The sequence below is a fragment of the Meriones unguiculatus genome, chromosome 4 (genome assembly GCF_030254825.1).
Source record: "Meriones unguiculatus strain TT.TT164.6M chromosome 4, Bangor_MerUng_6.1, whole genome shotgun sequence".
Classification (NCBI taxonomy): domain Eukaryota; kingdom Metazoa; phylum Chordata; class Mammalia; order Rodentia; family Muridae; genus Meriones; species Meriones unguiculatus.
The window spans coordinates 62,767,455-62,792,830 of NC_083352.1; the positions used below are offsets into that span (position 1 = coordinate 62,767,455).

General features: G+C 48.8%; 1 protein-coding gene across 2 annotated transcripts; it reads left to right on the plus strand.

Annotated features, from left to right (window-relative positions):
• Positions 1-22: 22 nt before the first annotated feature.
• On the plus strand, positions 23-25,042 carry Sugp1 (SURP and G-patch domain containing 1). Of its 2 annotated transcripts, none has more exons than XM_021638130.2 (14): positions 23-313; positions 3,558-3,729; positions 6,905-7,005; positions 10,122-10,343; positions 13,034-13,157; positions 13,505-13,605; positions 14,261-14,384; positions 17,620-17,981; positions 22,416-22,522; positions 22,952-23,129; positions 23,359-23,465; positions 24,191-24,336; positions 24,601-24,730; positions 24,892-25,042. In XM_021638130.2, exons 1-14 carry the CDS (start codon positions 280-282, stop codon positions 24,916-24,918), a joined length of 1,935 nt encoding a protein of 644 aa, XP_021493805.1. In that variant the 5' UTR covers positions 23-279; the 3' UTR covers positions 24,919-25,042. The 2 variants fall into 2 exon arrangements, with proteins under 2 accessions (XP_021493805.1, XP_021493804.1); XM_021638129.2 differs by having other exon boundaries at positions 34-313; positions 12,968-13,157.
• The last annotated feature ends 334 nt before the right edge of the window (positions 25,043-25,376 follow it).

Here is a 25,376-nt window from a genome sequence, read left to right on the forward strand (position 1 = left end):
TCGCGAGAACTGCTGCGCAAGGTCTTCTGGGACTTACACTGTGTATTAGCAGTAGCTGTGACTGAGGAAGAATCTGAGGAGAGGACGACACCTCTGCATCATCGCGATTGAGAGTGATACACATTCATGAGTTGACGCCGGCTTGTCTGCGGAGAAGACGCCTGGTGTCCTAGAGAAGTTGGACGTGGTTGACGGAGGAGGACTACATTTCCCTTCAGACCAAGCGCATTATAAAGAGCCTCCCTCCTCTCAGGTGGCGCCGGAGCATTGTGGGATTGGATGAGTCTCAAGATGGACAACCGGGATGTTGCAGGTAACATCCCCCGCCTTCCCTCCGGCGCCCGCCTGGTTTCTCGCGACTGCACGTTCCCCCCTTCACCCGCTTTTCTGTCGCGGTCCTGACACGCGGACTCCTTGCCTCAGCCCCTCGGCAGCCCACAGTAACGGCGTGTGCACCGCTTTCGTCTCCCGAGACCCCAGACTCGGGTTGCACTGGCCGCCCCCGCCCGGGGCTGAGGAGCACTCGGCGTCTTCACCAAAGGCCTAGGCGCCGGGTGGGACCCACGCGAGCTTTCCCAATGAACTACTCTCAAGGCCGGCGCCACCCACAGAGGCTACCCCGAGACTGCCCTGCTTCCCCTCCGGGTTCCCTCCAGGTGGCAGCTCCCCTTCGGCTTGGGTCCTGCTTGAAAAATCTGCGTTTCAGAACTGCACCGGGCCGGCCAGGGCACAATTTCCGAACCCGTCTTTGACACGGGTTTGCCTGTCCTTATACCCCCAGGATGGGATGCATTCGTCCATTCACCATATGCTTCCACACTTCCTCCGCGCTAAGCACTTTGTGCTAAGCCTGTGTGTCAGTGCATTTGGGAGCAAATTTTGCAAAGACTAGTTCTGGTGACGTGAGGTCTGGGTTGGATGCTGCTCGTATGTTGAAGGTCAGGGAAGGCTTTAACAACCTAAAAAAATATTTGTATGTATTTCTGTCTGTTGGTGTGAGTGCACGTGTGGGCGTGGGTGACCACGGAGGCCAGAAGAGAGTGTGGGATCCCCTAGAGCTGGATTTGGAGTAAGCCACCTGGCTGTTTGCCGGTACCCCAACTTGGATCCTCTGCAAGAGAAACAAGCGCTCTTAACCTCAGAGTCATCTCTCCAGCTCCATGGAAGGTCTTTTTTGAGCACAAGATGTTGGAAATGAGTAGATGCCCGCTATTCGAAGGCAGAGATTTCACCAGAGGCTCGCTAGGCCTTGGAGTAGACTGAGAGAGTTCCTTTGGAGATTGTCATGGAGATAATTAAGGGAGCCAACTCTGGTAGGGTCTGGAAGTCAGCTTTGCTTTCAACATTTAGATTTAAGGGCTGATAAGGAGTTTCAATAGTTAATTAAAGTGCTTCTTGCCCAAGAATGAGGACCAGGCTTCCCATCTCCAGCATTCATATAAAAAAGCCAGTTATAATGTCGTGTGCCTGAAACCATAGCACTGTGGGCTGGAGACAGGTGGATTCCTGGGGCTAATTGGCAGCCTGTCCAGCTGAAAAAGTGAGTTCAAGGTTCTGTGAGCTGCTCTATCCCAAAATATTAGGCAGTGAGCCAGTGGTGTATGCCTTTAATTCCAACTCTTGATAAGAGGCAGGTGGATCTCTGAATTCAAGGCCAGCCAGGGCATACCCTACCACCACACACACATCCACCCCATCCCTACCCCCTGCCACCTTGGGTTTTTGAGACAGAGTTTCTTTCTGTAGCTTTGGGTGTCCTGGACTGGATTTGTAGACCAGGCTGGCCTTGAACAAAACCAGCAGGTGGTGGCACACACCTTTAGTTCCAGCACTCAGAAAGGCACAGGCGAGCAATGAGTTTGAGGCCAGCCTCATCTACAGAGTGAGTTCTAGGACAGCCAGAGCTACATAGAGAAACTCTGTCTCAAGAAACAACTCTCCCCACCCCCCCAAAAAAAAAAAAAAAAGCTGGGCATCTATTCCTCTCCCTAACCCCCACTCACAAGGTTCTTCATGACCCTGGCTTCTGATAACTCTTTCCAGCTGAACTGTGCTCTGTTCTAATGGTTATTTTTAGACACTCCTACCAGTATGGGCACTGTTCTGTTATCTCTTTCTGTTTCCAGCTTAGTTCCTACCATAATTTAAAAATGTTTTTATTTTTAAAACTTTTTAATATATTGGGCTTGGGGAATGATTCAATAGTTATAGTCTCCTCCTGCTAACAGGAGGAGTTTGATTCATGGATCCACATGGATCATGGCAAGAGGGAATCTTGGCCTAAAAACCAATTTCCGTATGTGAGCAAATTTGTAGACCCAGAACCCCCTGAATGAAGAAATGGCCACTTTGCTAAGAAACCTAAGAGTTTTACTGTTAGTTTTTCTCCCGTTCTTCCCCCAAAAGGGACCTATAACCTTTCACAAGGATAACTGTAAGGCGGTGAGGGTGGAGTCATGCAACAACAGGAAATAATCAGACTTTCCTCAGTTTTTTTGTTTTTGTTGGTGGTATTATTATTATTATTATTTGGTAATGGAGTTTTGGCTGAAATCCAACTTGCAATAGGCCCAGTGGGTCCCCAAATTCATCCTGTTGTTATTTCCCCAGTCCCAGAATATACAATTGGGATAGATAGACTTAGAAGTTGGCAAAACTACCACATTGGTTCCTAAAACTGTATGTTGTCCTCTACCCATCCTTCCCACATCATCCCCACCCTGTACACTAAAAAAATAAGATAGAGTTTACTATTGTGAGTTTAGGTGAGTGTGCCACTGTGCATGTGGAAAATCAGAGGACAACTTTTTTTTTTTTGACACAAGCTCTCATGTACACCAGGCTGGTCTAGAAGTCATTATACATTATACATCTTGAACTTCTTTTTTTAAATTATTTATCTTGTGTGAATATAGTGTATGTATCTGCAATATATTGCTTGCAGTGTCCACAAAGGCTAGCAAAGGGTGTCGGATCCCGTGGAACTGGAGTTACAAATGTTTGTGAGCCTCCATATGGGTACTGGAGCTAAACCTGCATTCTCTGGGAGAGTAACCAGTACTCTCAACTGCTGAGCCATCTTTCCAGGCCTGACCTTGAACTTAACTTCCTGAGTGCTGAGGTTAGAGACATGCACCAGGGCATCTGGTTTATATTCTTGTAGGAACAGAACCCAGGCATTCGTGCTGAGGAAGCAGTCCACCAATTGAGCTGTATTTCTAGCCTTGCAGCAGGGTCTTTAGTGTAGATGAGGCTAGCCTTTTTCCTCAGCCTGCTGAGTGGTGGGCTTCTAGATTTGTGCCACTGCCCTTGCAGGTAGCTTTTCATGTATGGGTCTCTTGTCTTCTCAGTCAGAGTTGAGTTCCACCTGCTGGAGCTCTCATGCTCTTGTTTAGAGCCTAGCACAATGCTATATGTACATGGCAGATATTCTGTAAGCATTTGTTTAAGAAATGAACAAAGAACTAATTGAGTCCTGAGCTTTTTGGCTAGTTACTGCTGTTAGGCATTGTAATGGAGCAAGGGTGTTTTCTGACCTCTATCTTTTCCCTCCCCAGGAAAGGCTAATCGGTGGTTTGGGATGGCACAGCCCAAGTCTGGAAAGATGAATATGAACATCCTCCACCAGGAAGAGCTCATCGCTCAGAAGAAGCGGGAAATCGAGGCCAGAATGGAACAGAAGGCCAAGCAGAGTCACGCAGCCAGTCCACAGCCCCCTCATCCTGGGGAGTAAGTGGCTTCTGAGGCTTAGGGCAGCTGAGTCTCAGTGTGACAGGACACAGGATGGTGTGAAAGCAGAAGGGGGTAGCGTGCACAGGTTCAGCTGTGCTGCTACATGCGTGAACCTGGAGCTCAGGAGTAAAGGCAGGAGCACCCAGAATTGAAGGTTATCGCTATATGTGAAGTTCAAGGACAATTGGTTAACGTGAGACCTTGTTTCAAAAAACAAAAGGCTTGGTTTATAGGCCTGTATGCCTCCCATGGCTGTTGTCAACATAGTTGAGTGGCATTGAGTCTGTTCAGAGACTAGGGCATAGCTGTTCATGACTCAGTGATAGAGTGCTCACAGGGCATGCTTGAGGCTTGGATTACATCTGTAGCATTGGAGAAAAAAATGGAGGGGGATCATGTGTATACTGAACATGTATGTGCTTTTCATATTTTAAATTTTAGTTCAAGCTTGTGTACGCATGTGTGTATGCACATGTATTCACACATGTGGAAGCCAGGGTCAACTTTGGATATCTTTCCTTAGGACTTGTTTACATTTCTTTATCCTTTTGCTTTGTTCTATTTTTTTTTGGGTGGGGGGGGAATGTTTCTCTGTGTAGCCCTGGCTGTCTTGGAACTTGCTCTGTAGACCAGACTGATACTTGAGATCTGCATGCCTCTGCCTCCTTGTTTTTGTTGTTGTTATTTTTGTTTTGTTTTGTTTTGACACAGGGTCTCACTGTATAAATAAGGCTGTCCTGAAACTTGCTGTGTAGACCAGGCTAGCCTTGAACTCACAAAGATCCATTTGCCTCTGCTTTTGAGTGTTCGGATTAAAGGTGTGCACCACCATGCCTGGCCACATTGGTTTTTGAGAGAATGCTTCTCACTGGCCTAAAACCCAGCAATTAGTGGTCAAGAAACCCCAGGGATCTTCCTGTCTCTGCACATACCATTCCACCTGGCATTTTGAACATTATTTCTGGGGATGGAACTCCAGTCCTTGCTTTTGCATGGCAAGCACTCAGATGAACTCTCCCTGGTTTTTGAGACAAGGTTTTCTTGCCTCACTTTGCTGAAAGTTGGGGTTACACAGTCCCAGCAACTGGGTTTATCTTCTCAGCATTATTTGCTAAGCAACACAGACTGACAGCTGATTGCACAGCATCTGTGTGCAGTAGTTGCTCTGAGTCATCTAGAGATCATTACAGTGCACAGGAGGACTGTGTGTCCCATGCAAATGCCACATGGTTCTCCCTTAGGAGCTGGAACAATGTGAGGATGATGCCAGGGCCCAAGAGTCCTCAGTCTCAGCTGCTAAACAGGAGGCTGCTTTCTCAGCAGAGGCTTCTCTGCTGTGTCAGAAAGCTTTGACTTTGTTGGCTTTTATTGCTTTGAAGTCAAAATCCAGGAATAACTAGGGGCCTTTTTATTGTTAAACTTAGAAAGAACCTGTGGGCCCACAAGGTGGCTTGTGTAAAGGTGCTTGCTGCCAAGCCTATGACCTGACTTCAATCACTGGTGCTCCTATGATGGCAGGAGATCCTGCAAATTGTCTGACCTCCATACATGCCCCATGATTCACAGACCTATATACATGAACATTCTATAAAATGTAATTTAATGAAATTTAAATTTTTTAAAAATATATATTTCATTTTAGATGTATGAATGTTTTTGCTTTCATGTATGTATTTGCACCGTATGCCTAGTGCCTAAGGCATGTCTAGTGCCTGAGGAGGTCAGAAGAGGCATTAGCCAACTCCCTGGAACTGGAGTTGCAGATAGACATGAGCCGCCCTGTGGGTGCTGAAAATCGAGCCAGGTCCTCTGCAAAAGTATCAAATGTTCTTAGTCACTGAGCCAACTCTCTAGCCCCCTAAAAATATTTTAAAGTAGCTTACATGCATGTTACGGAATCTAAGAGATAAAGGTCAGTGTTTCTCAACCCTGACAGCCAGAGATGAGTACCACTTTTTGGGGTGCTTTTTACTGTGTTTATGGTACTTGGGATAAAATCCCAGGCCTTGCACATGCTAAGCATGAATGTTCTTCATCCTGAGGTGGTGGCTCATTGTTTCCTTCTTGGCTCAGGCCATCTGCTGCTCCAGCCTTCCAAGAAGCCAGGACCATAGGTATAGCTGCTGCACCTGCCAAAAGACACAGAAAAAGTGGGGGATTTTTTGTTTGTTTGTTTTTGCCAGGCATGGTGGTTTCTGCCTAAAATCCCAGCACTCAGGAGACTGAGACAGGAAGAGTACAGAGTGAGACACTATCTCTAAAACAGAGAATGACAAAGAGCAAGCCACCACAGCACAATTTATAGCAGGCCTTCAGTTCTTACCAGGCATTTGCTGTAGGTGATCCCTGTGAGCGCATTATCTAGTGAAGCTTCTGCCAGAGCTCTGCATGTGTTGGGGATACACACTAAAGCCAGTTATGGTGATACTTGTACAAATCCTCGTACTTAGAGACTGAGGCAAGAGATTTTTGCAAGTTTATGGCCAGCTTGGGCTATGTAGCATATTCCAGGCAGCCAAGGATAGTGAGACACAGTTGTAAGGGAGAGAAAAGCAAACTGCCAGGGTTAGTGGCAGATACCTGCATACTTGCACAGTCAGAAAGATCAAAAGGTGAAGGCCATGAGACAAAGTAAAATCACAAAGCTGAGTGTAGTAGTGCGCACCTTTAATACCAGCACTCAGGAGGCAGAGGCAGGTGGGTCTTTGTGAGTTTGAAGCCCGGCTGGTCTACAGAATGAATTCTAGGACAGCCAGGACTTCATAGAGAAATTTTATCTAACTAGCTAGCTAAAGCCACAAAATGCACACTGATCCTGCTTTAGAAAAAGCTGTAATATGTGGCTAATAGTAGCCAGGTCATTCATTAACTGTATAGGAAAAGAGCATAAGCTGTATTGATGGAGGCCACTGGGACCCACAGGGCTGGGATTTAACCAGAGGTAGACCAAGTATATGAATTGTTATTTTCACCAAGATAGAAAAGTTGTCTGCATGCATGCCTGCTCCCTGCCCGTAGTCATTGTCCCTGACATCTTTGTGGCTGCAATCTGGGTCTCTCAGCAGAGGGACACAAGGTGGGGGTAGGGCCAGGAATGTCAGTACATTAGCCCTGTCCTTCGCTCTCTGCCTTCTTCCTCCACAGCTCACTCTGACCCATGCTTTGGTTCTAGAATTGCCAGTGCACATAACTCCTGCATCTCCAACAAGTTTGCCAACGATGGCAGCTTCTTGCAGCAGTTTCTGAAGTTGCAGAAGGCACAGACAAGTACAGGTGAGTGCAGCCAGCCTTCACACTCCAACTCCTGCTCCCGAGATTCCCCAAAACATTGTGGGTGACAAGTCCCACCACAAGAACTGTTAGTGCCCTTACTCTTCTATGGATGACAGATAGGCTTCCTCCAGGAGGGTCACCTCTTGAGTGTCTGTCCCATGATGGGCCCAGAGGATTCCCAGTGGGCTGCAGGTAGGTTGTACTCCTATATAAAACTGCCTTGAAATGCCCAAGTTGTGTCAAAAGATGACACACATCCCGGCATGCTATGGCTGGTGCAGGACATGGAGGCATCCTGGAGGCGACCAAGTCACCCAATAATCAGGTGTTCACAGGAGTTTATTGAATGCCTTCTCTAGCCAGTGCTTCCTGCACTTGACACCACACAGGTGGCTGCCCTGCCCTTTTCCTCATTTTCCTTCATATAGCCTGTGGGCAGAGGATCCTTATCAACCCTGTGTCACATCTTCCTTTGAAAATTGAAAGCATGTGTCCTCTATACCTGAATCCACAGACTTCATGTCCCACCATTTTTACTTCTGGTCTTTTTCTTTTCTTTGTTTTTTTTTTTTTTTTGTTTGTTTGTTTATATTCTCAAGACAGGGTTTCTCTCTGTTGCCCTGTCTCTGCTGACCAGGTTGACCTTGAACTCAGAGATCCACCTGCTTTTGCCTCCCAAGTGCTGGGATTAAAGGAGTGTGCCACTACTGCCCAGCAGATACTCAGCTTTTACATGTGGGTACTGGAGCTGGGATTCCAGACCTTATGACTGCACAGCATAGCAAACTATCCTTAGCTGACAAACCGTCTTTCTCAGCTCTCAGCCTTTGATGAGACAGGCTGTCACTGCGTAGCCCTTGCTGGCCTGGAGCTCACCATGTAGACCGGGTTTGCCAGAAATTCAGAGACCCACCTTTCTCTGCCTCCCCAGTGCTGAGACAAGAAGGCCTGCGCTGCCATGCTCTGCTTCCCACGTTTGGTCTTTGAGACAGGGTCTCATGTAGCCTACACTGGACTCAAACTTACTTTTTAGCCAAGGATGACCTTGAATTCCTGATTCTCCTGCCTCCACCTCCTGAGTGCTGGGATGACAACTCTGTGCCATCATGCCTGGTTTAATCAGTGCTGGAGATAGAACCCAGGGCCTCACACATGTGAGGCGGGCACTGTTCCAACAGAGCCCAGCGCGAGACCTAGTTGTGTCTTTAATTGGACCACAGAGGATGAATGGGTCGCCTGACTTTTTAGAGGCACCAGAGCCCTGGCTCCAACCCTAACAGCCTTAGTAGCAGTAAGGTCAGATGGTCAAGGAGAGAGGATAGTGTCCCCATTCCAGAGAATGGAGAGCCTCACTGTGGTCCTCCAGGCTTTGAGACAGGAGGGAAGAAAGAAAGAAGAAAGGTTAGCCCCTGGAAGGCCTCATGGCTCCCTAATGACAATGCCAACTGAGGCCAGGGCCCAGTCTTTTGAATTCCCCCCTTCCCCCCCCCCCCCATTTTAAGACAGGGACTCTTGGGGCTGCTAAGAGCACATGTTGCCCTTGCAGAGGACAAGGATTAGTTCCTAGCACTGCCATGATGACTCACAACATTCTGGTTCCTACACACTCTTATCTTGAAAATGCTAGGCATGCATATGAGGCATAGATACACATGCAGGCAAAATACTCATACAAAACAAAGATCTTAAAGATGTAATAGTGGCTATCTTGGAACTCATTGTATAGACCAGGCTGCCCTCAGAGTCACAGAGACCTGCCTGACTTTGCCTCCTAATTGCTGGGATAAAAGATGTGCACTTCGTGGCATTTTTTATTAAGACTTTTAGATTTAAGTTTTATTCATATGTATGTGGGCCTGTATGAGTTCATGTGCATCTTGTGGTTATAGGAGCCCTTGGGAGTCAGGATTATCTGACATGGGTATTGGGAACCAGATTCAGGTTCTCTGCAAGAGCAGTAAGTGCTCTTCTGATCCATCTCTCTGGCTTCTGATTTTTTATTTATTAATGAAAAACACATGCGAAATTGAAGCATGCCCTCCCCTCATCTCTACCTCATAGGAACCCACTGCTGACAGGTTGTGTCTAAGAACCCTGTGGTCATCCTGCTCTCAGTAGTGTGTGCCACTGGTTTGGATTAAAAGATTATGCCTTCTCTCATTGGACACTTTCCTGCTTGATGAGATGGGATTTCTTTATACCCACAGGGTACCTACAGATCTCTGGCTGAGTTCAGCTTCTGAAGCATTGTGTAGCTAATGTAATGTAAGCCATGTTCCTGGCTTAGAAACTGAGGCTTTGGGAAATAAGTCTAGAGTGTGGAGCCTCTCATGCTGCAGCCCACCTGTCCAACTGTACTGCAGCACTGCTCTCCAGGGAGCTTGTTCTCCGTGTTGTCAAGGGCATAATTGTACCCGTGGGGTTTTTGTTTGTTGGTTTGTTTTGTGGTGCTGGTCATTGAACCTGCGTTCTCATGCATGCTCAGCAAGTGTTCTACCACAGAGGACCTGTCTTTTTGGCTTTTCATTTTGAAACAAGACTTAGTTGTCCAGGCTGAGTTTGAACTCAGTCCTTTTGCCACAATTTCCGAGTAGCTTGGGGTTAGAGGTCTTCAATACCAGGCTCTCTCCACATGTGGGATCATTGTAGGAGAGGGGCCATATATATCCCAGTACAGCCTGCAGCTCACCCTAGTGGGTGGAAATCCAGGTTAGGGGGAAGCCACACAGACAGTTGGAGCTTATTTTTGTTAAAAGAGACTTTAAAGCTGACTTCAGCCTTTGTCAGAGGAGGACACACTGTTTATGTTTTTTACGCTCTGGGCTTTAGGTCCAGTTTAGGAAGGCTATGATCTGGGATGTGGAGGCTGGAGTCTCACCTAGGAGCTGACCTGCCTTCCACTCTGGGTGTGGTGTACAGAGGCATATCCAGTGATAGCTGCTGCCTGCCAACCCCTGGCTTGTTCTCTTATGTCATCCCTGTGCCTCAGTCATCTTCCCTGACCTAGAGGTGGCACCCACTGATGCTTAGAGGTCTAGGATGTTGTGCAGCTACGGTGTGCCTGCAGCAGTGCTCTCTGCAGATCTTCAGTATATGCTTTCTTTTTCCAACCCCAGGTCCAGCCCCCAGGGCCCCTCCCAGCATGCCCACACCCAGCACCTTAAAGAAACCCCTCCTACTCAGCAAGAGGACAGGCCTGGGTCTGGGCAACCCCACAGGCCCTGTGAAGAACTACTCACATGCCAAGCAACTTCCCATTGCACACCGCCCAAGTGTCTTCCAGTCTCCTGATGATGATGATGAGGAGGAGGACTATGAGCAGTGGCTGGAGATCAAAGGTAAGTTGTGGGGCTGCCATGCCTCCTTTTGCCCATCCTCACTGCAGTTGTGGCTGGAGCCTGGCACAAGGTGCTGTGATTGGGTCAGCAGCCCAAAGGTGCATAGGGAGCCTGAGATTTGAACAGAGTGAGCCACCCTGGGAAGTCTTGAAACAGCCCTGCCAAGGACACTCACCCCCTTCTGAGAACAGTGACATCACAGAAGGCTGTCTTGGACAGGGCTTCAGGTAAACTGAGGCAGGAGCTGCTTTGGCTGTCTGTATATTTTGGGCTAGATGTTTTGAATGTCTGGTCTCTGGTCTCAGGCTGACAGTGGCCACAGCTCTTTTAGTAACTCAGCTCCACATCTTTCAGAACAATGTTCTGTGGCAGCAAGGTCCTGTGTAGAACTGGCTGCACACCCTGTCACCCAACACAGAGGACAAACTGATCATTTTGCTATGCTATATCAGCCTGTTCTGAATGAGGGTGAGCAGAGTAGGTTGAGGGTATGCCTCCTTAGGCATTCTGTCCTTGCTCATGCTCTGTTAATGATCAAAAAGGAGCTAGGCTCATCTCAAGGCCTTAACACCTGTTTTGGGCATTGATTGATGTGGCCTTAAATACCTGCTTCTATACACAGTCATCAGAAGGGATTCTTGCAGTGCACGTGGGAAGAAGGTGAATCTGGAAGAACATCCAGCACAAAATGCCCCAGGACTTCCTGGTGCCTCCTTCTAGGTCATATGTTCCTTCATCTCTTCTATCCCACTTCTGTACTTCCTGGCAACTAAGCAACAAGGAGGATAAGATTAGCTACAGGCTTAGCTTCTACCCTAATGTCCAGACACCAGCTGACAGTGAACTGTTCCCCTTGTAACACTTATAAAAGGGCATGATCAGACTCAGACTTAGGACTAGACTGAGGAGAAATACAAAAGCAAGTTCCATCGGCCTCATACATGCAGCTAATCTACTTGAAAAGAGATATTTTAGGCTGGGGATGTGGCTCAGTTGGTACAGTACTTGTCCAGGAGGTACAAATCCCTGGGTTTTATTCCCAGGACAGCATAGGTGGTGTATGTCTCTCATTCCAGGTTGAAACAGGAGGATCAGAAATTAAATGCTAGCCTTAAACTAGTTTGGATACATGTCTCAAAAAAAAAAAAAAGAGAGAGAGAACAACAACAACAAAAAACCCTTAACACCTTAACATTGTATCTCTGAGATAGTGATTGAACATAAGGAAGTAGGTGTCCTGTGCCCTTAGGACAGGCTGCCAGCACAAACCCAGACCACTTGCTCAACAGCTGGCTGAGTGTATGAGGGTGCAAGAGATTACAGGAGATTATGCTAGAGTGCTGCATTACTGGGTCATGGGAGCGTCCCATCAGAAACCTGTGGAATCAAGTCTAGAGCACTTGGGGGCCGGCTTCAAGATAGTGAACTGAAGTCCACCCAGTGTTCACATCAGAGCACGCAATTACTTTTAAAGGAGAATTTGTTAGAGCTGGAGAGATAGCTCAGTCAGGGAAGTGCTGGGCTTCCTCGTGGCTCCTAAGCATGTGGACCTGAGCGTCTGATCGAAAATTCCATAAGCAAATATTGATGTGGTGACATGCTGTAATCACAGTGGCGGGGATGTGGAGACAGGTAGGCTCGCTAGCCAGCCAGGTCAGTGTGCAAGGAAACTCTGAATCAGATATTAAAATCAAAAACGAAACGAAGCTGGGGAGATGGCTTAGCAGTTAAGAGCACTTGTTCTTTTAGAGGACCTGAGTCTGGTTCCTAGCATGCACACAGTGCCTCACAGTCAATTGCAACTACCATCTACGTGGCACACAGGCATACATGTTGACAAAACATTCAAAAAAAGACCAAATGAAAGAAAGAAAAGGTGAGCAGTTCTGAGGAGCTACACTGGCCTCATCTTCACATGCACCTGCATATACATACAAAGAGATTTCTCATCTCACCTGGGCATGGTGGCACATGCCTTTAATCCCAGCACTCTGGAGACAGGTAAAGGCAGGTGGATCTCTGAGTTGGAGGCCAACCTGGTCTACAGGTCTTTCCAGGACAGCCAGGGCTACACAGAGACTCTGTCTCAACAACCCAGGGAGGCTGGGGCACACAGGACAACACACCAAGCATGAAAAAAATTGTAGGGCTGAAGAAGTGGCTTAATGGTTAGAGCACTGGCTGTTCTAACAAAGGATCTGGGTTCAGGTCTCTGGACTTACATGGTACCTCACAACTGTAACTCCAGGTCCGGGGGAATCCAGTACTCTTTTCTGGCCTCCATTGGCACTGCATACTTAAATACATGCATGTAAAATTTTATACACAAAAGCTTAAAAACGTATTTAAAAAAAAAAAACCCTACACACACATACACAGGGAGAGAGAGAGAGAGACAGAGAGAGGAGAGGGGTGGGGCAGAGAGAGGGAACAAGGGAGGGAGGCAGAGAGGACGTCCCAGGGGCCCTTTTTAGCCTGAAGATGTCTCACCTGCCAGAGGCCCTAACACTTCTGTGCCAGCTGTTCTGACTGTGGAGACCAGGCACCCTCCACAGAGCCATGTGCATGCTGTCAGCAGTTTCCTGCACCTCCCAATCCTCTCCTGCTGTCGTTGCTGCCTGTAGAGAGAGTGTGCCTAGTGACTATTGGGTGTGTGAGTTGGAGCCCAGTTACTGACAGCGTCCTTAAAGTTTCACCCCCAGAGGGAGCCGAGACTCGGAGAGTGATAGAGAAGCTGGCCCGTTTTGTGGCAGAAGGAGGCCCAGAGCTAGAGAAAGTAGCTATGGAGGACTACAAGGATAACCCAGCCTTCACGTGAGTACCACTGGGGCAGTGCCTTGCTGCTCACAATTGTTGTGGTCACACATAAGAGTGGAAACTTGACACACAGCCTGGGCTAGGGACTTACCTGTCTGTGGAGCTCAGGTTAGAGCTAAGGCCTCTTTGTGTGCTAAGTAAGGGCTATTATGCTGAGCCACACTCCAGCCCCAGAGGAGGTCATTATTGTTATTTGGGAGGAAATGCTGGGAATAGACTCTCAACTACTGCTTGTGCACACGGCCTTAGGCACTTTTGAAATGCCCTCCTGAGGGCTCTGCAGTGAAGCCTTAGCTTCACTCACCTCTGAAACTCATTTGCAATGTTCCAAATCTTCTTTCCAGCTTTTTACACGATAAGAATAGCAGGGAATTCCTGTACTACAGAAAGAAGGTAGCTGAGATCAGGAAGGAAGCCCAAAAGCCACAGGCAGCCACCCAGAAAGGTAAGTGGTCAGAGGAGGGCGAGGAGCACTGTGGGATGTGGGCAGCCAAAACCTATGCCCTCATGGGCAGTGGGTAGGTGCACCAACACACCTGCAGGTCCCCCAGGACCCAACTGAATTCTGAGCACCAGGCTTGCCTTTAGGGTGTGGGGCTGTGATATGTCAGAGGCCCCATAGGGGCTAGGGTCCTGTTAGATGCTCATTGAAATGTGGGAAGGGGCCAAGGGAGCATTCACTTGTCATTCTGACAAGATATAGTTATCTCTAGCTCCATGTGTGCCCAAGGTGGGTATGCTATCTGATGCCAAGTAAGTGGGCTGGGGCCAAACAGCAGGAGGTGGATGGGATGGGTCTCTGGGTCAACGGGAGTCTGTGGAGCATGGTTGAATCACTGTACACTTGTGCTTTGTCCTCCTCAGGAGAGGAGGGTGAGCCTCCCAATGCCCTGTACATTCCGGGTGAGGGTGGGGTAGGGTGGGGTTGTATAGTTGTGATACTTCTCTGACTTTGGTCCTTATAGTAATCTGATTCCCATTTGCCTGTCTCTCTTTGCACCGTTCCTAAGCCAAGCCCCGCTCACTCCAGAGGGGCTCTTAGCAGGAATTAGGCTGTTGGGTGTGGTGAGTTGAGCTCAGTACTGACAGCCTGCTTAAAGTTTCACCCCCAGAGGACGAAGAGGCCAAGAACCTTGCAGAAAAGTTGGCCAGGTTCATAGCAGACGGGGGTCCTGAGGTGGAGACCATCGCCCTCCAGAACAATCGTGAGAACCAGGCCTTCAGGTAAGGAAGGCTCTCTGCCTGTGGGGACAGCAGACTGGAGGGAGGAGAGATTTGCTTTGTTGTGTTTCATTGTGGCTAGGAAGAAGGCAGGGTCCTCTATGGAGTTATAGCAAGGAACCAGAGAACACCTGGATCAGGGGCCAGACAATGGACCAGAGACCCTTTGGTGGACACCTGAAGGCTCCTTGCAGAGTATCACCACCTAAAGGGAGCAGTGTTCAGAACATTAGCCTGAGAAAGGTTTACCCCAGGTGGGCGCAGTGACACATGCCTTTAATCTCAGCAGAGGCAAAGGCTGGCATGATTTACAGAGTGAGTCCCAGGACAGCCAAGGCTACACAGAGAAACCCTGGCTCAAAAAAAAAAGAAAGGTTCACCCTGGCTATCGCATATACAGGATTCTGTGTATAAGGACAGGGACTCTATTCTAGGAATTTTCTTTTTCTCTTTATGTTTTATTATTTTGAAACATGGTCTCACTGTGTAGACCAGGCTTCCCCAGAACTCAAGAGATCTGCCTGCCTCAGCCTCCCAAGTGCTAGGAATAAAGGCAGGTGCTTCCACACTGGGCTAGCCTGGGAGTTTCTGACTTTAGAGCTCAAGGATATGTTCCCTGAGTGGTATCTGAGCAGCCACACTGGGTCTTTAGCTCTCTCTCTCTCCCATGTGTTTTACAGACAGTCTGGCATTTACTTTGTTCCCTGTGCCAAGTGGCAGTTGTTGGCTTGGGGCAGGCTGTTGTGTGGTCTTGGGATGTCTTTTATGATAAGGAAGGAGTAAGGATCAGGAGTCTTGGTGTGAGGAGTGAGAACCCCTCCTGTGCTCTGATCCCAGAGAGGGCTGGATCACTGACAGACCCACCCTTGAGCTGATGCACCAACCCTCAGGTTCACCCTCATTTTGCCATCTGATCTGTAGCCTGGAGGGCAGTATGCTGTGGGGCTGAAAGGGGTCAGCAGAGTCTAGCTGTGCAGCGAGGCCCACCTCAGTCTGTTAAGTCTGGTGTGATACACACAGCCTAATGGCCTTTTAAAAAGCTATCTAACTGAGCTCATTTAAATAACTCACTGACTTTCTTTCGGGTTCTATTTCCTGTGGAGGCTGTCTGGCTTGGGACCACTGGGAAGCGTGAAGGGACTTTAAGGCCCCACCTCTCAGGAGGTCAAGGTCCAGCTCCACCCAGCCTTTCATTGATAAAGAGTTGGCTCAGATAGCCCTGAGCCTCCTGCCTGGCCTTTGTCTGCCTGAAGGGTCTGACAGTATATGTCTAGCCTGGAGATAGCTGTCATTGACACTAAGTCAACCTGGCATGTGAGATGGCTGACAGAAAACTATTCCCGCACTCATCCCCATGACTAATCAGCTTGGAGGAGTAGTAGGGCATTTGTTTTTCTGGCCCCCACAAAGTGTGCAAGTTCACATGAAATGGACAGTTCAGTCTTATTTGCTCAGTTAGTGTTGTTTCTAGCTGCTGTGAATATGTTTCATGATGAAACTTGAAGGCTTTATGCTTGGTGGCATACCAGAGGACACGGGCTGACATCACAGGGTCAGATAGATACTATAGCTTCTTTTTGCATAAACAAGAAACCCCACCACCACCACCACCGCACTCCCTCCAAAAAAGTCCCAAGGCAGCCAAGGCTTCACAGAGAAATCCTGTCTTGAAAAAACAAAGAAAGGAAGGGAAGGAGGGAAAAGAAAAGCTTTCTTTATGAGTTGGATGTGGTAATCCGAACAGAGGCAAGTAGATCTGTGAGTTTAAGGCCAACCAGGATTACATAGCGAGACCCTAATCCAAACACACAAGAAGAAAAAATCCCTTTGTCATGTCAGGAAGCCAAAGGCATTTCCTTCAGCTAGCCTCTTGCTAAGTGATCCAGTTCCTGGCATGCTCAGTTTCTTGTTTGGTTTTAGCCCTAGCTGTTTTGGAACTCTGTGTAGACCAGGCTAGCCTCAACTCACAGAGATACTCCTACCTCTGCCTCTCAAGTGCTAGGACTAAAGGCATGCACCACCACCACCAGGCCCCTTTGTCTATTTTACAAGTGGCCTTTACTTGGTCATGCTTATACTATGACCGAGGCATACAAAAGAGACACAACTCTCTCCTGCTTTCCAGATGGCAGATGTTAGCAGACTTCTTCCAGCTGTCGCCTAGGGCTCATGGGAACACACAGACTGAGTCTATGGGACTTTTTTGGAGGGAGTGCGGTGGGGGGGAGGTTCTTGTTTATGCAAAAAGAAGCTATAGTATCTATCTGACCCTGTGATGTCAGCCCGTGTCCTCTGGTATGCCACCAAGCATTTTGCAAGTCACATAGTAATACTATTCAAAGGCAAACCACCTCTGTCCATGTGTGTGCAGACTACAGTCATTATTCCCTGGAGAGCACAGGGCAGCTCCATTGCCATTGTTTCAGGCATTCTGAATATTAGGAGCTCGTTTTTTGCCCTCAGGAAGGTGTGCATAGACTTTGCAATTCTGTGCCATTTATAGAAGAAGCTGAGCAACTGAGCGAAGAGAGTTAGATAGCAGCAGGCTTCAGGCAGCCCTGGGGGACCGAGGCCACAGCAGCTCTCTATTGGGATACAGCTCTGCTGGGGCCAACCTCCAGGTTCATGGGTGCAGGTCCGACTCCTCAGTCCAGGGTCAAGTTCCCGGCACTGTGTGTGTGCATAGCCAAGTCTTTCTTGGTATTTGCCACATGGTAGTGGAAACCCTGAACCAAGTCATTCTGTTTTCCTTGGTAGAGAAGTAGGCAGTGGAGAAGAATTGACAGTCTTAATGTATATCCAGCTGGCTCAGGACAAAGAGGATAAGCTCTCTACCTACAGCTTCTAGGAGAAAAGTGCTTCTATCCTCCAGCAACTTACTCTAAAGGGGGGGGGAGTGGAGCCCCAAACCTGTATCCTTATCTGTCAGCCTATGGGGCTCCGGGAGATACGGCTGGATTTGAAGGAGGGGTACCCAAGATCTCCCAGCAGCTTAGGGTTTTCTGATACAAGGTTACTGCTGGGTTGGAGGGTCTCTGAGGGTGCCTGTCACATCTCCAGCAGAAGCCTCTATAACTGATGGGGCATGATAAGTGGATCAGGTTTGCAGTAGCTTCTGGCTGAGCCTGACTGGACAGTGACTCTGGTTACCTTGCGTGTACACAGCCTGATCTTCTCTAGTCCCAGTAGCAGAGTGAGGTCTCAACCCAGCTGTGGTGTCTCCCACTTTCTTTTGCAGTTTTCTCTATGATCCCAACAGCCAAGGGTACAAATACTACCGGCAAAAGCTGGAGGAGTTCCGGAAAGCCAAGGCGGGCTCCACTGGCTCCCTCCCTGTTTCTGCTCCCAACCCCAGCCTGCGGCGCAAGTCTACCCCCGAAGCCCTGTCAGGGGCTGTACCCCCCATCACTGCCTGCCCTACTCCAGTGGCCCCAGCGCCTGTTGTCAACCCCACTCCGTCCATCCCTGGGAAACCCACCACCACAGCCACTGTGAAGAGGAAGCGGAAGAGCCGATGGGGTCCTGAAGAGGACAAAGTGGAGCTGCCACCCACCGAACTGGCACAGAGGGACATAGATGCCTCGCCTTCACCTCTGTCAGGTGGGCCACCTTTCTTATTGGCCTTAGAGGTCATTTCAGAGTATGGGCCACATTTTACTTCCTCCTGTAGCTTTGTACTCTGGGCTACTTGTGTGTAGACATCCATGCAACTGGAACTAGCCGTCAGTCTCCAATGGGGATTGGATCTAGTACCCACAGAGCCACCAGGGCCTGTGACTATCCATGGCCCTTTTATACAATTACATACTCAGAGCCAGACTTGGTGGCATAGTCCTTTATCTCAGAAAGCTACATCAGGGGAATTGCAAGTTACAGGCCAGCCCTGTCTCGAAACATAGATGTGATGTACACACATGTCCATTCTGCTAGGTGTGAAATAGTCTCCTTGTGGTTCTTGCTTTGGGACAATGTTTTGAGATAGTCTCATATAACTAGGATACACAGAACCCTGAATCTCTTATCTCTTAGATGCTGGCATGGTGTATACTACTATTCTTGCAAAGTGTAGTAAGTAGTACCTTGCTCCACAGTGTATGCATGGTAGGTGAGGAAATAGGTTTAAGGTTTATAGAGGGCTGGGCATGGTGGCACACAGTTTAACCCCACCATTCAAAAGACAGGCAGGTGAATCTCTTGAGTTAGAGGCCAGCTCAGTCTACATAGTGAGATCCAGGACAGTCAGGGCTGCATAATGAAGATTCCTCCCCAACAACAACAAAAATGTTACTGAGGACAAATGATACATATACTTTTGGTACTGTCAAACCTGGGGCCTTCAGCATGCTGGGCTCCCCTGAGCTACAGCCCCAGCCTCTTGAGTTTTCAAATGACAGGTGTGAACCACCATGACTAGCTTCCATTATTTTGGTTTGTTTACATTTGTTTACTTTTATGTGTTTTGGTGTTTTGTCTGCATGTGTGTTGGTATACTACATTATACATTATACCACAGAGGCCAGAAGAGGTACTGGGTCCTCTAGTACTGGAGTTATAGGTGGTTGTGAGCTACCAAGTGGGTGCTGGGAATCAAACCCAGGTTCTCTGGAAAACTGGCCAATGCTCATAACCACTGAGCCATCTCTACAGCCCTCCATTCTCTATTGAGACAGGCTCTCATGTAACCAAAGCTGGTCTCAAGTTTCTCCTGTGTGATCAGGACTGAGTGAACCTCTGATCCTCCTGCCTCCACCTTCCAGTGCTGGGATGGTGTATGGCCATTGTGGCTGGATTGGATTTCCTTGTGAGGCTGTCTCTTGTAGTCTAACATTATCTGGAGTTGGACTCATTTCTCTTCTGTAACTTCAGTCTGGTTAGAACCTGTGTCATATGCACCATGTGACATAAGAAACGGCTGAAACAGGCATCTTTGTCCCAATCCTCGGTTTTGCAGGAAAGCTATCAGTCTTTTGTTATGTATGTCTGTGTGTTCTCTAGATTGAGTCCTCTCCAGGATGCTGGGCAAGTCCACTGTCACCACTCGAGCCTCTGTTTTGTATAGGTGCTGTACCCATTGTTTAAAAGGCAGTTTCTTAGCTGGGTGTGTGGTAGTGCATGCCTGCAACACCAGCACTAGAGCAGGCAGAGACAAGCAGATCTCTGTGCATTTGAGGCTAGCTTAGTCTACAAAGCAAGTCCAAGACAGCCAGGGCTACTCAGATAAACCCTGTCTCTAAAAACAAAAACAAAAGAAACAAACAAACAAAAAGGCCATTTTCAGGGTTGAGGTATGGCCCAACAGTAAAAGATTTCCTGTCAGTCATTGCAAGTCCTGGGCTCTGTTCCCAGCTGTAGGTGTAAAAGTGGCACATTACCCCTGTATACATTACTGCAGGACTCCTCTTTCCATGTTAGTGCTGTCAGGTTTTGTGTTTTGGAGGGAGTGTGTATGTGTGTGCTTTACATGTATATCTGCACCTTGTGCATGCCTGGTGCCTAGAAGAGAATGCCATCAGGTCCCCTGTTACTGAGTTACAGGTGGTTGAGAGCCACTCTGTAGATGGTGGGAACTGAACACCAGGTTCTCTGGAGAGCCGCCAGCCTCTCATGCTGAGGCATTTCTCCAGCCCTGTATACTTGTTGATGATGTTGTGAATCCGTGAGTCAGGGTCTTACTTTGCAGCTTGGAAGTCATTGGTAGACCTTGAACTCAGAGATCAGTCTGCCTCTGCCTCCCAAGTGCTGGGATTAAAGGTGTGTGCCACCATATGTGTGCCATGGCAGGAATGTGAAAGTCAGAGGATAACCTAATGGAGTTGGCACTCTTTTTCCATCATGTTTTTCCTGGGGTTTGAACTTGGTGACGGTTTCTGTCACCTATTGATCCATCTCCAGCATGTGCTCAGAGACTCTTGATAGGTATATATATAATTGTCTCTTTGTCTGTGAGGAATGTCTCTTGGCCTGTTTTACTTAACCCAGTGCCCTAGTGCCATACCAGGGCTCTAAGTTACTGTCTCCTGGCCATATTTGTTTCCATCCTGTCTGTGTGTCCATGATTTGCAGTTAGCCTCTGTCCAGGATCACAAAGATGGTCCTGTTCGCTGTCCTAGGCTTTGAAACACATGGCTTATGTTTTCATCATAGAAAGTTCAGGAAATACAAGACAAGGAGCTACCATAGCTACCACAGTCAATTTACACAGTCACCTGTGACCTTTCCTCCTCACAGCAGTTTGAGGGACAGCCAGCATGTTTCTTTTTTCCTGCCACAAGCTCACATGAATGTGGGGGTGGTGTTATGTCATCTGAGCTGATAGTCAGTGGCTGAGGAACTTCTCCTACCATCTGGCTACTCCTCCTGCCCACTAACACCCTGTCTCCCGGTTGTTCACATTAACAAGAGGATGGTCTGTATCTTAGAGTTAATGTTGCTGTGATGAAACACCGTGACCAAAAACAACTTGGGGGAAAAGAATTCATTTGGCTTATGCTTCTACATCATTGTTCATCAGTGAAAGAAGTCAGGACAGGAACTCAAGCAAGGCAGGAACTTAGAGGCAGGAGCTGATGCAGAGGCCAGGGAGGGGTGCTGCTTACTAGCTTGCTCAGCCTGCTTTCTTATAGAACCCAGGACCACCAGCCCAGGAATAGCCCTACCTACAATGAACTGGGCCCAGTCACATCAATCATTAATCAAGAAAATACTCCACAGGCTTGCAAGCAGCCTGATCGTACAGAGGCATTTTCTCAGTCAAGGTTTCTTCTTAAATAACTATAGCTTGTGTCAAATTGACATAAAGCCAGTACAGTCCCATGGGAAAGGCTGCTCTCCTGGATCCTCTGCTAGCCTGTGGTTGAGCATCCTGTCTAGCTCTGAAGGCCAATCTCTAGTCCCGGGGCCTTCTATTTCTAAGTCAAGGAGAAACTCCTCAACTCTTGATAGTGTCAGTTGAGGGCTAAGAAACAGCCTGTCACTTAAGGCTGAGAAATTCTGCTGGCCACAGGAAATGGAGAGCCCTGATGATGAAGGCACCAAAGCTGTGGTCCAGAGTAGCAGAACAGCCTTCAAACCATAAGTTGAGGTTCGCATCCCAGTGGTTTGTGTTGTATTGTCTCTGTCTGGGAAGACTCACTGCCTGTTACTGCTGGTGTGGGCAGAAAAGAGGGATTCCCTTTTCCTTAGCCTCATGGTTCCCTATACCCTTCTGTGCTCCTTCAAAGCCCTCAAGAAAAGAAGGTCCCCTGGGAACCTAGGAGCTCAGTGTAGATTGTGTGTTTTTGTGAGAGAGAGTATGAGTGTGAATACATGTATGTGTGTATGCTGGTCAGACACTGCCCCCTGAGCCTCATCCATTCCTAGTGGGAATTTCTGAAGGGCAGTGCCCCAGCCTTAATGACTTGGGTAGACTCAGCCCTTTCTACCTTCCTAGAGGGATTTGTGTGTATGCAAGCATGTAGAGACCTGGCTTTCCGTCCCAGAAGTGTTTGGTGGCTTCTGTCAACCAGATGGGCTCTCACAGCCTGTGGATCAGTAGAGCTCCAGCCAAGTTCTAGAGATAATGCTAAATTAAATGTAAGTAGCTTTGAGGATAGCAGGGAGCTGAAGGAGCCACATGGCAGAGTCAATTGTCAGACCCAATCTAATGCATCTACACCAGATGGCATGTGTGTGGCTCATGGACATGCACAGTACTCAGCTCCTTCCTGTTGCTTTGCCAGGCCCCTGCCCTGTCATCATTAGCTGTGTGGTGTTGAGTGAGTACTCAGGGGCCAGGTTTCTGTGGTGGAATACGGGACCCTCTCTGGTTCCTAGTATCCACATCTGTCGCTAAGGGACTGTGAAGCTTCCCTAGAAAGGATCTCTTTCTAAAGAGGTAGACGGTGCACATGACAGCCTCCACCACAGTGGGGCCTCTCTTAAGTCTGCTCTGAACTCTGCCTGGGGTGCTGTGGACAAAGCTGACACCAGATACCTGAAGCTGTGGCACAAGACTGTTACTTTCTTACAGTCCTGTCATCTGTTTTCTCCTTCTAGTTCAGGATCTCAAGGGGCTCGGCTACGAGAAGGGGAAACCAGTGGGCCTAGTGGGTGTCACAGAGCTGTCTGATGCACAAAAGAAGCAGCTGAAGGAGCAGCAGGAGGTAAGGCCACAGGCAGGGAACTCAGCTCTGTCCAAAATGAAGGACCACATGAATATCCATATATGAGTGCTGCCTAAGGAGTTCCTGACAGTCAAGTCCCAGAACCAGGTCAGGGCAGTGTTCAGGGCCCATTTGCCCTTCCCTAGCTCCCTCCAGTGTCTTGGTGTCCTATGCCCTGGGATCCTGATAATCTGAAGCATTGTTGTCTGATCTCAATGGGCAGGGGCCAGTTGGGCAGGTCAGGTGGGATCATAGCCCCAGATGCCCTAGTACCACCTTGCCGTAGGCCTGGACATCTGCAGCCTGACATCTGCTGCTGTCCTTGTTCTGTGTCTAAGATGTGTATGTGACAGGCTGCAGCTCCTGCCCTGCCCTGCTTATCTGGGCAAGGAGACATCCTCACTGAGTCTCTGGCTGTCCCCTGCACAGATGCAGCAGATGTACGACATGATCATGCAGCACAAGCGTGCCATGCAGGACATGCAGCTGCTGTGGGAGAAGGCACTGCAGCAACACCAGCATGGCTACGACAGTGATGAGGAGGTGGACAGTGAGCTGGGCACCTGGGAGCACCAGCTGCGACGCATGGAGATGGACAAGACAAGGGGTGTGTGGGGCATAAGGGGAGGGTAGACCCACTCCCTGCATCACCTGGCTGGGACACATGGCACAGAGGCTCTACCTCTCCCTTTCCTCATTGAGGGGTGTGAGCCTTCATAAGCAATCACTGGTCTCTGTGGGGAACACTGGGCAAGGCTGCAAATCTAGAACACACACCATTGGTATCACCTCCTACTTCATCCCTCACCACCCATCTTTCCCTCCTCTCTGGGCAGAGTGGGCAGAGCAGCTAACACAGATGGGTCGGGGCAAGCACTTCATCGGTGACTTTCTGCCCCCTGACGAGCTGGAGAAGTTCATGGAGACCTTCAAGGCCCTGAAGGTGAGCCCTGGGTTCAGACCTAGGGAAGCTGACAGGAAGGCACCCAGCCTTCCCGTGCCGTGGCAGGCGCTGACAGGTAGGGCATTAACAAATAGTGCAGTGTTTCCCAGCCATGGGGAAGTCATACCTCCAGAGCACAGGGGCTTTTTCTTTTTCCTTTTCAAGAAAGGGTCTTGCCGTGCAGTCCTGACTGGTCTGAAACTTGCTGTGTAGAACAGGTTGGCCTTGATCTCTTGCCATCCTGTCTCTACCACCCGGTTGCAGGGAGGTACTGCCTTGCATGCAGCCCTCCTGTGTAGGCTCAAGAACCAATGAGCTACTGTAACATAAATTGGGTTCTCTTTGTATCCCATAGCCACATTTACTTAGCAGTCTTTGTGGCAGATTGTCCCCACGCTGTGTCTTTGGAACAAATTGCTCTAGAACATGAACTATTCTTTGCCAATAAACTGTTAATGTACCAAGGGGGCCATGTTAATGGTCACCTTGCTCCTTTTGATTTGACTGCCAGAAAGCTCAGCTCTTTGGAGACAGCAAGCAGAAGGATGAAAAGCCTGATCTATTTCAGTTATTTTAGGGGAGTAGATGTCCTCTTCTACTGGTGGGTGGGGCACATGGGTGACCCCAGGCTGACCTGAGGTGAACAGTAAGTGGGGTAGGCATTCAAGCCAGACCCAAGTATAGCTGCAGCCCTGTGGTTGCCAACTTCCTCCCTTATGTTGCAGGAGGGTCGAGAGCCGGACTACTCAGAGTACAAGGAGTTCAAGCTGACAGTAGAAAACATTGGCTACCAGATGCTCATGAAGATGGGCTGGAAGGAGGGCGAGGGACTGGGCACCGAGGGCCAGGGCATCAAAAACCCAGTGAACAAGTGAGTGCTCCCTGGGGCTTGCAGGGAACACACAGATGGAGCAAGCCTTGAAGTTCCAGAAACTAGTGAGAACTGTCCCAAGTGTGAAGCCTTGTTTCTACACTGCTGCATGACCTTAAGGCTGGCCTCTGACCTCGTTCTGGGTTAATCAAGGACCACTGCCAGCGCTCCTGAGCCCTACCACCCATCCCCACCCCAGTACCCTGTAGCCCTTTTCTGTCTGTGCCATCCTGGGCCCTATTCTTGACCACTGGCTTTCCACAGGGGTGCCACCACAGTAGATGGAGCTGGCTTTGGCATTGACCGGCCGGCAGAGCTCTCCAAGGAGGATGATGAGTATGAGGCCTTCCGCAAGAGGATGATGCTGGCCTACCGCTTCCGGCCCAACCCTCTGGTGTGTGCCTCCCTGACTCCCTGCTGGTGGTGGGGAGGAGACAACAATGCCCCTCTTCCAGCCCTCAAAAGTTGTCAGCTCTGCTGCTTGGAAGGTTCTGGAGGGAGAACCTACAGTTTTCCACTAACATTATCACTCTTGATCTTTTTGGCCTTCCACAGAACAACCCCAGACGGCCCTACTACTGAATATTCTGGAAACATAAATTCTACTTTCAGATCGGCCATCCTTAGACTGTGGAGTGTTCTGGCATCCATCTCTACCCATCCTGTGTCACAAGTGTTGTGCTGTGTATTAAAGTCCCAGTGCTCACCTGCCTAGCATTCTGCCCTTGCTATTACCAGAAACCCCTTTTGTCCCTCCTCTGGTCCCTGTGAGGCTCATCATTGAGTTCAGAGTAACTGGAGGCCAGCCAATTGGTGCGGACTTTACCCCAGGCAGGGAAAAAAGAGGCCTCCAAATACTTCATGATATGTGCAGGGGCTGGTGTGTCCTGGGTTGAGGGTGGGGCCTCTCTGGAGGCAGACACCTGGGAGAGGCGCTGTCTCATACCAGAAACCAGCAGTGGGTAGAGATGCCAGCTGCCAAGGCTGACCTGTGTGGTAGACATAATGTCTGTCCTCTGATCTTAACATGGAAGCTCGAC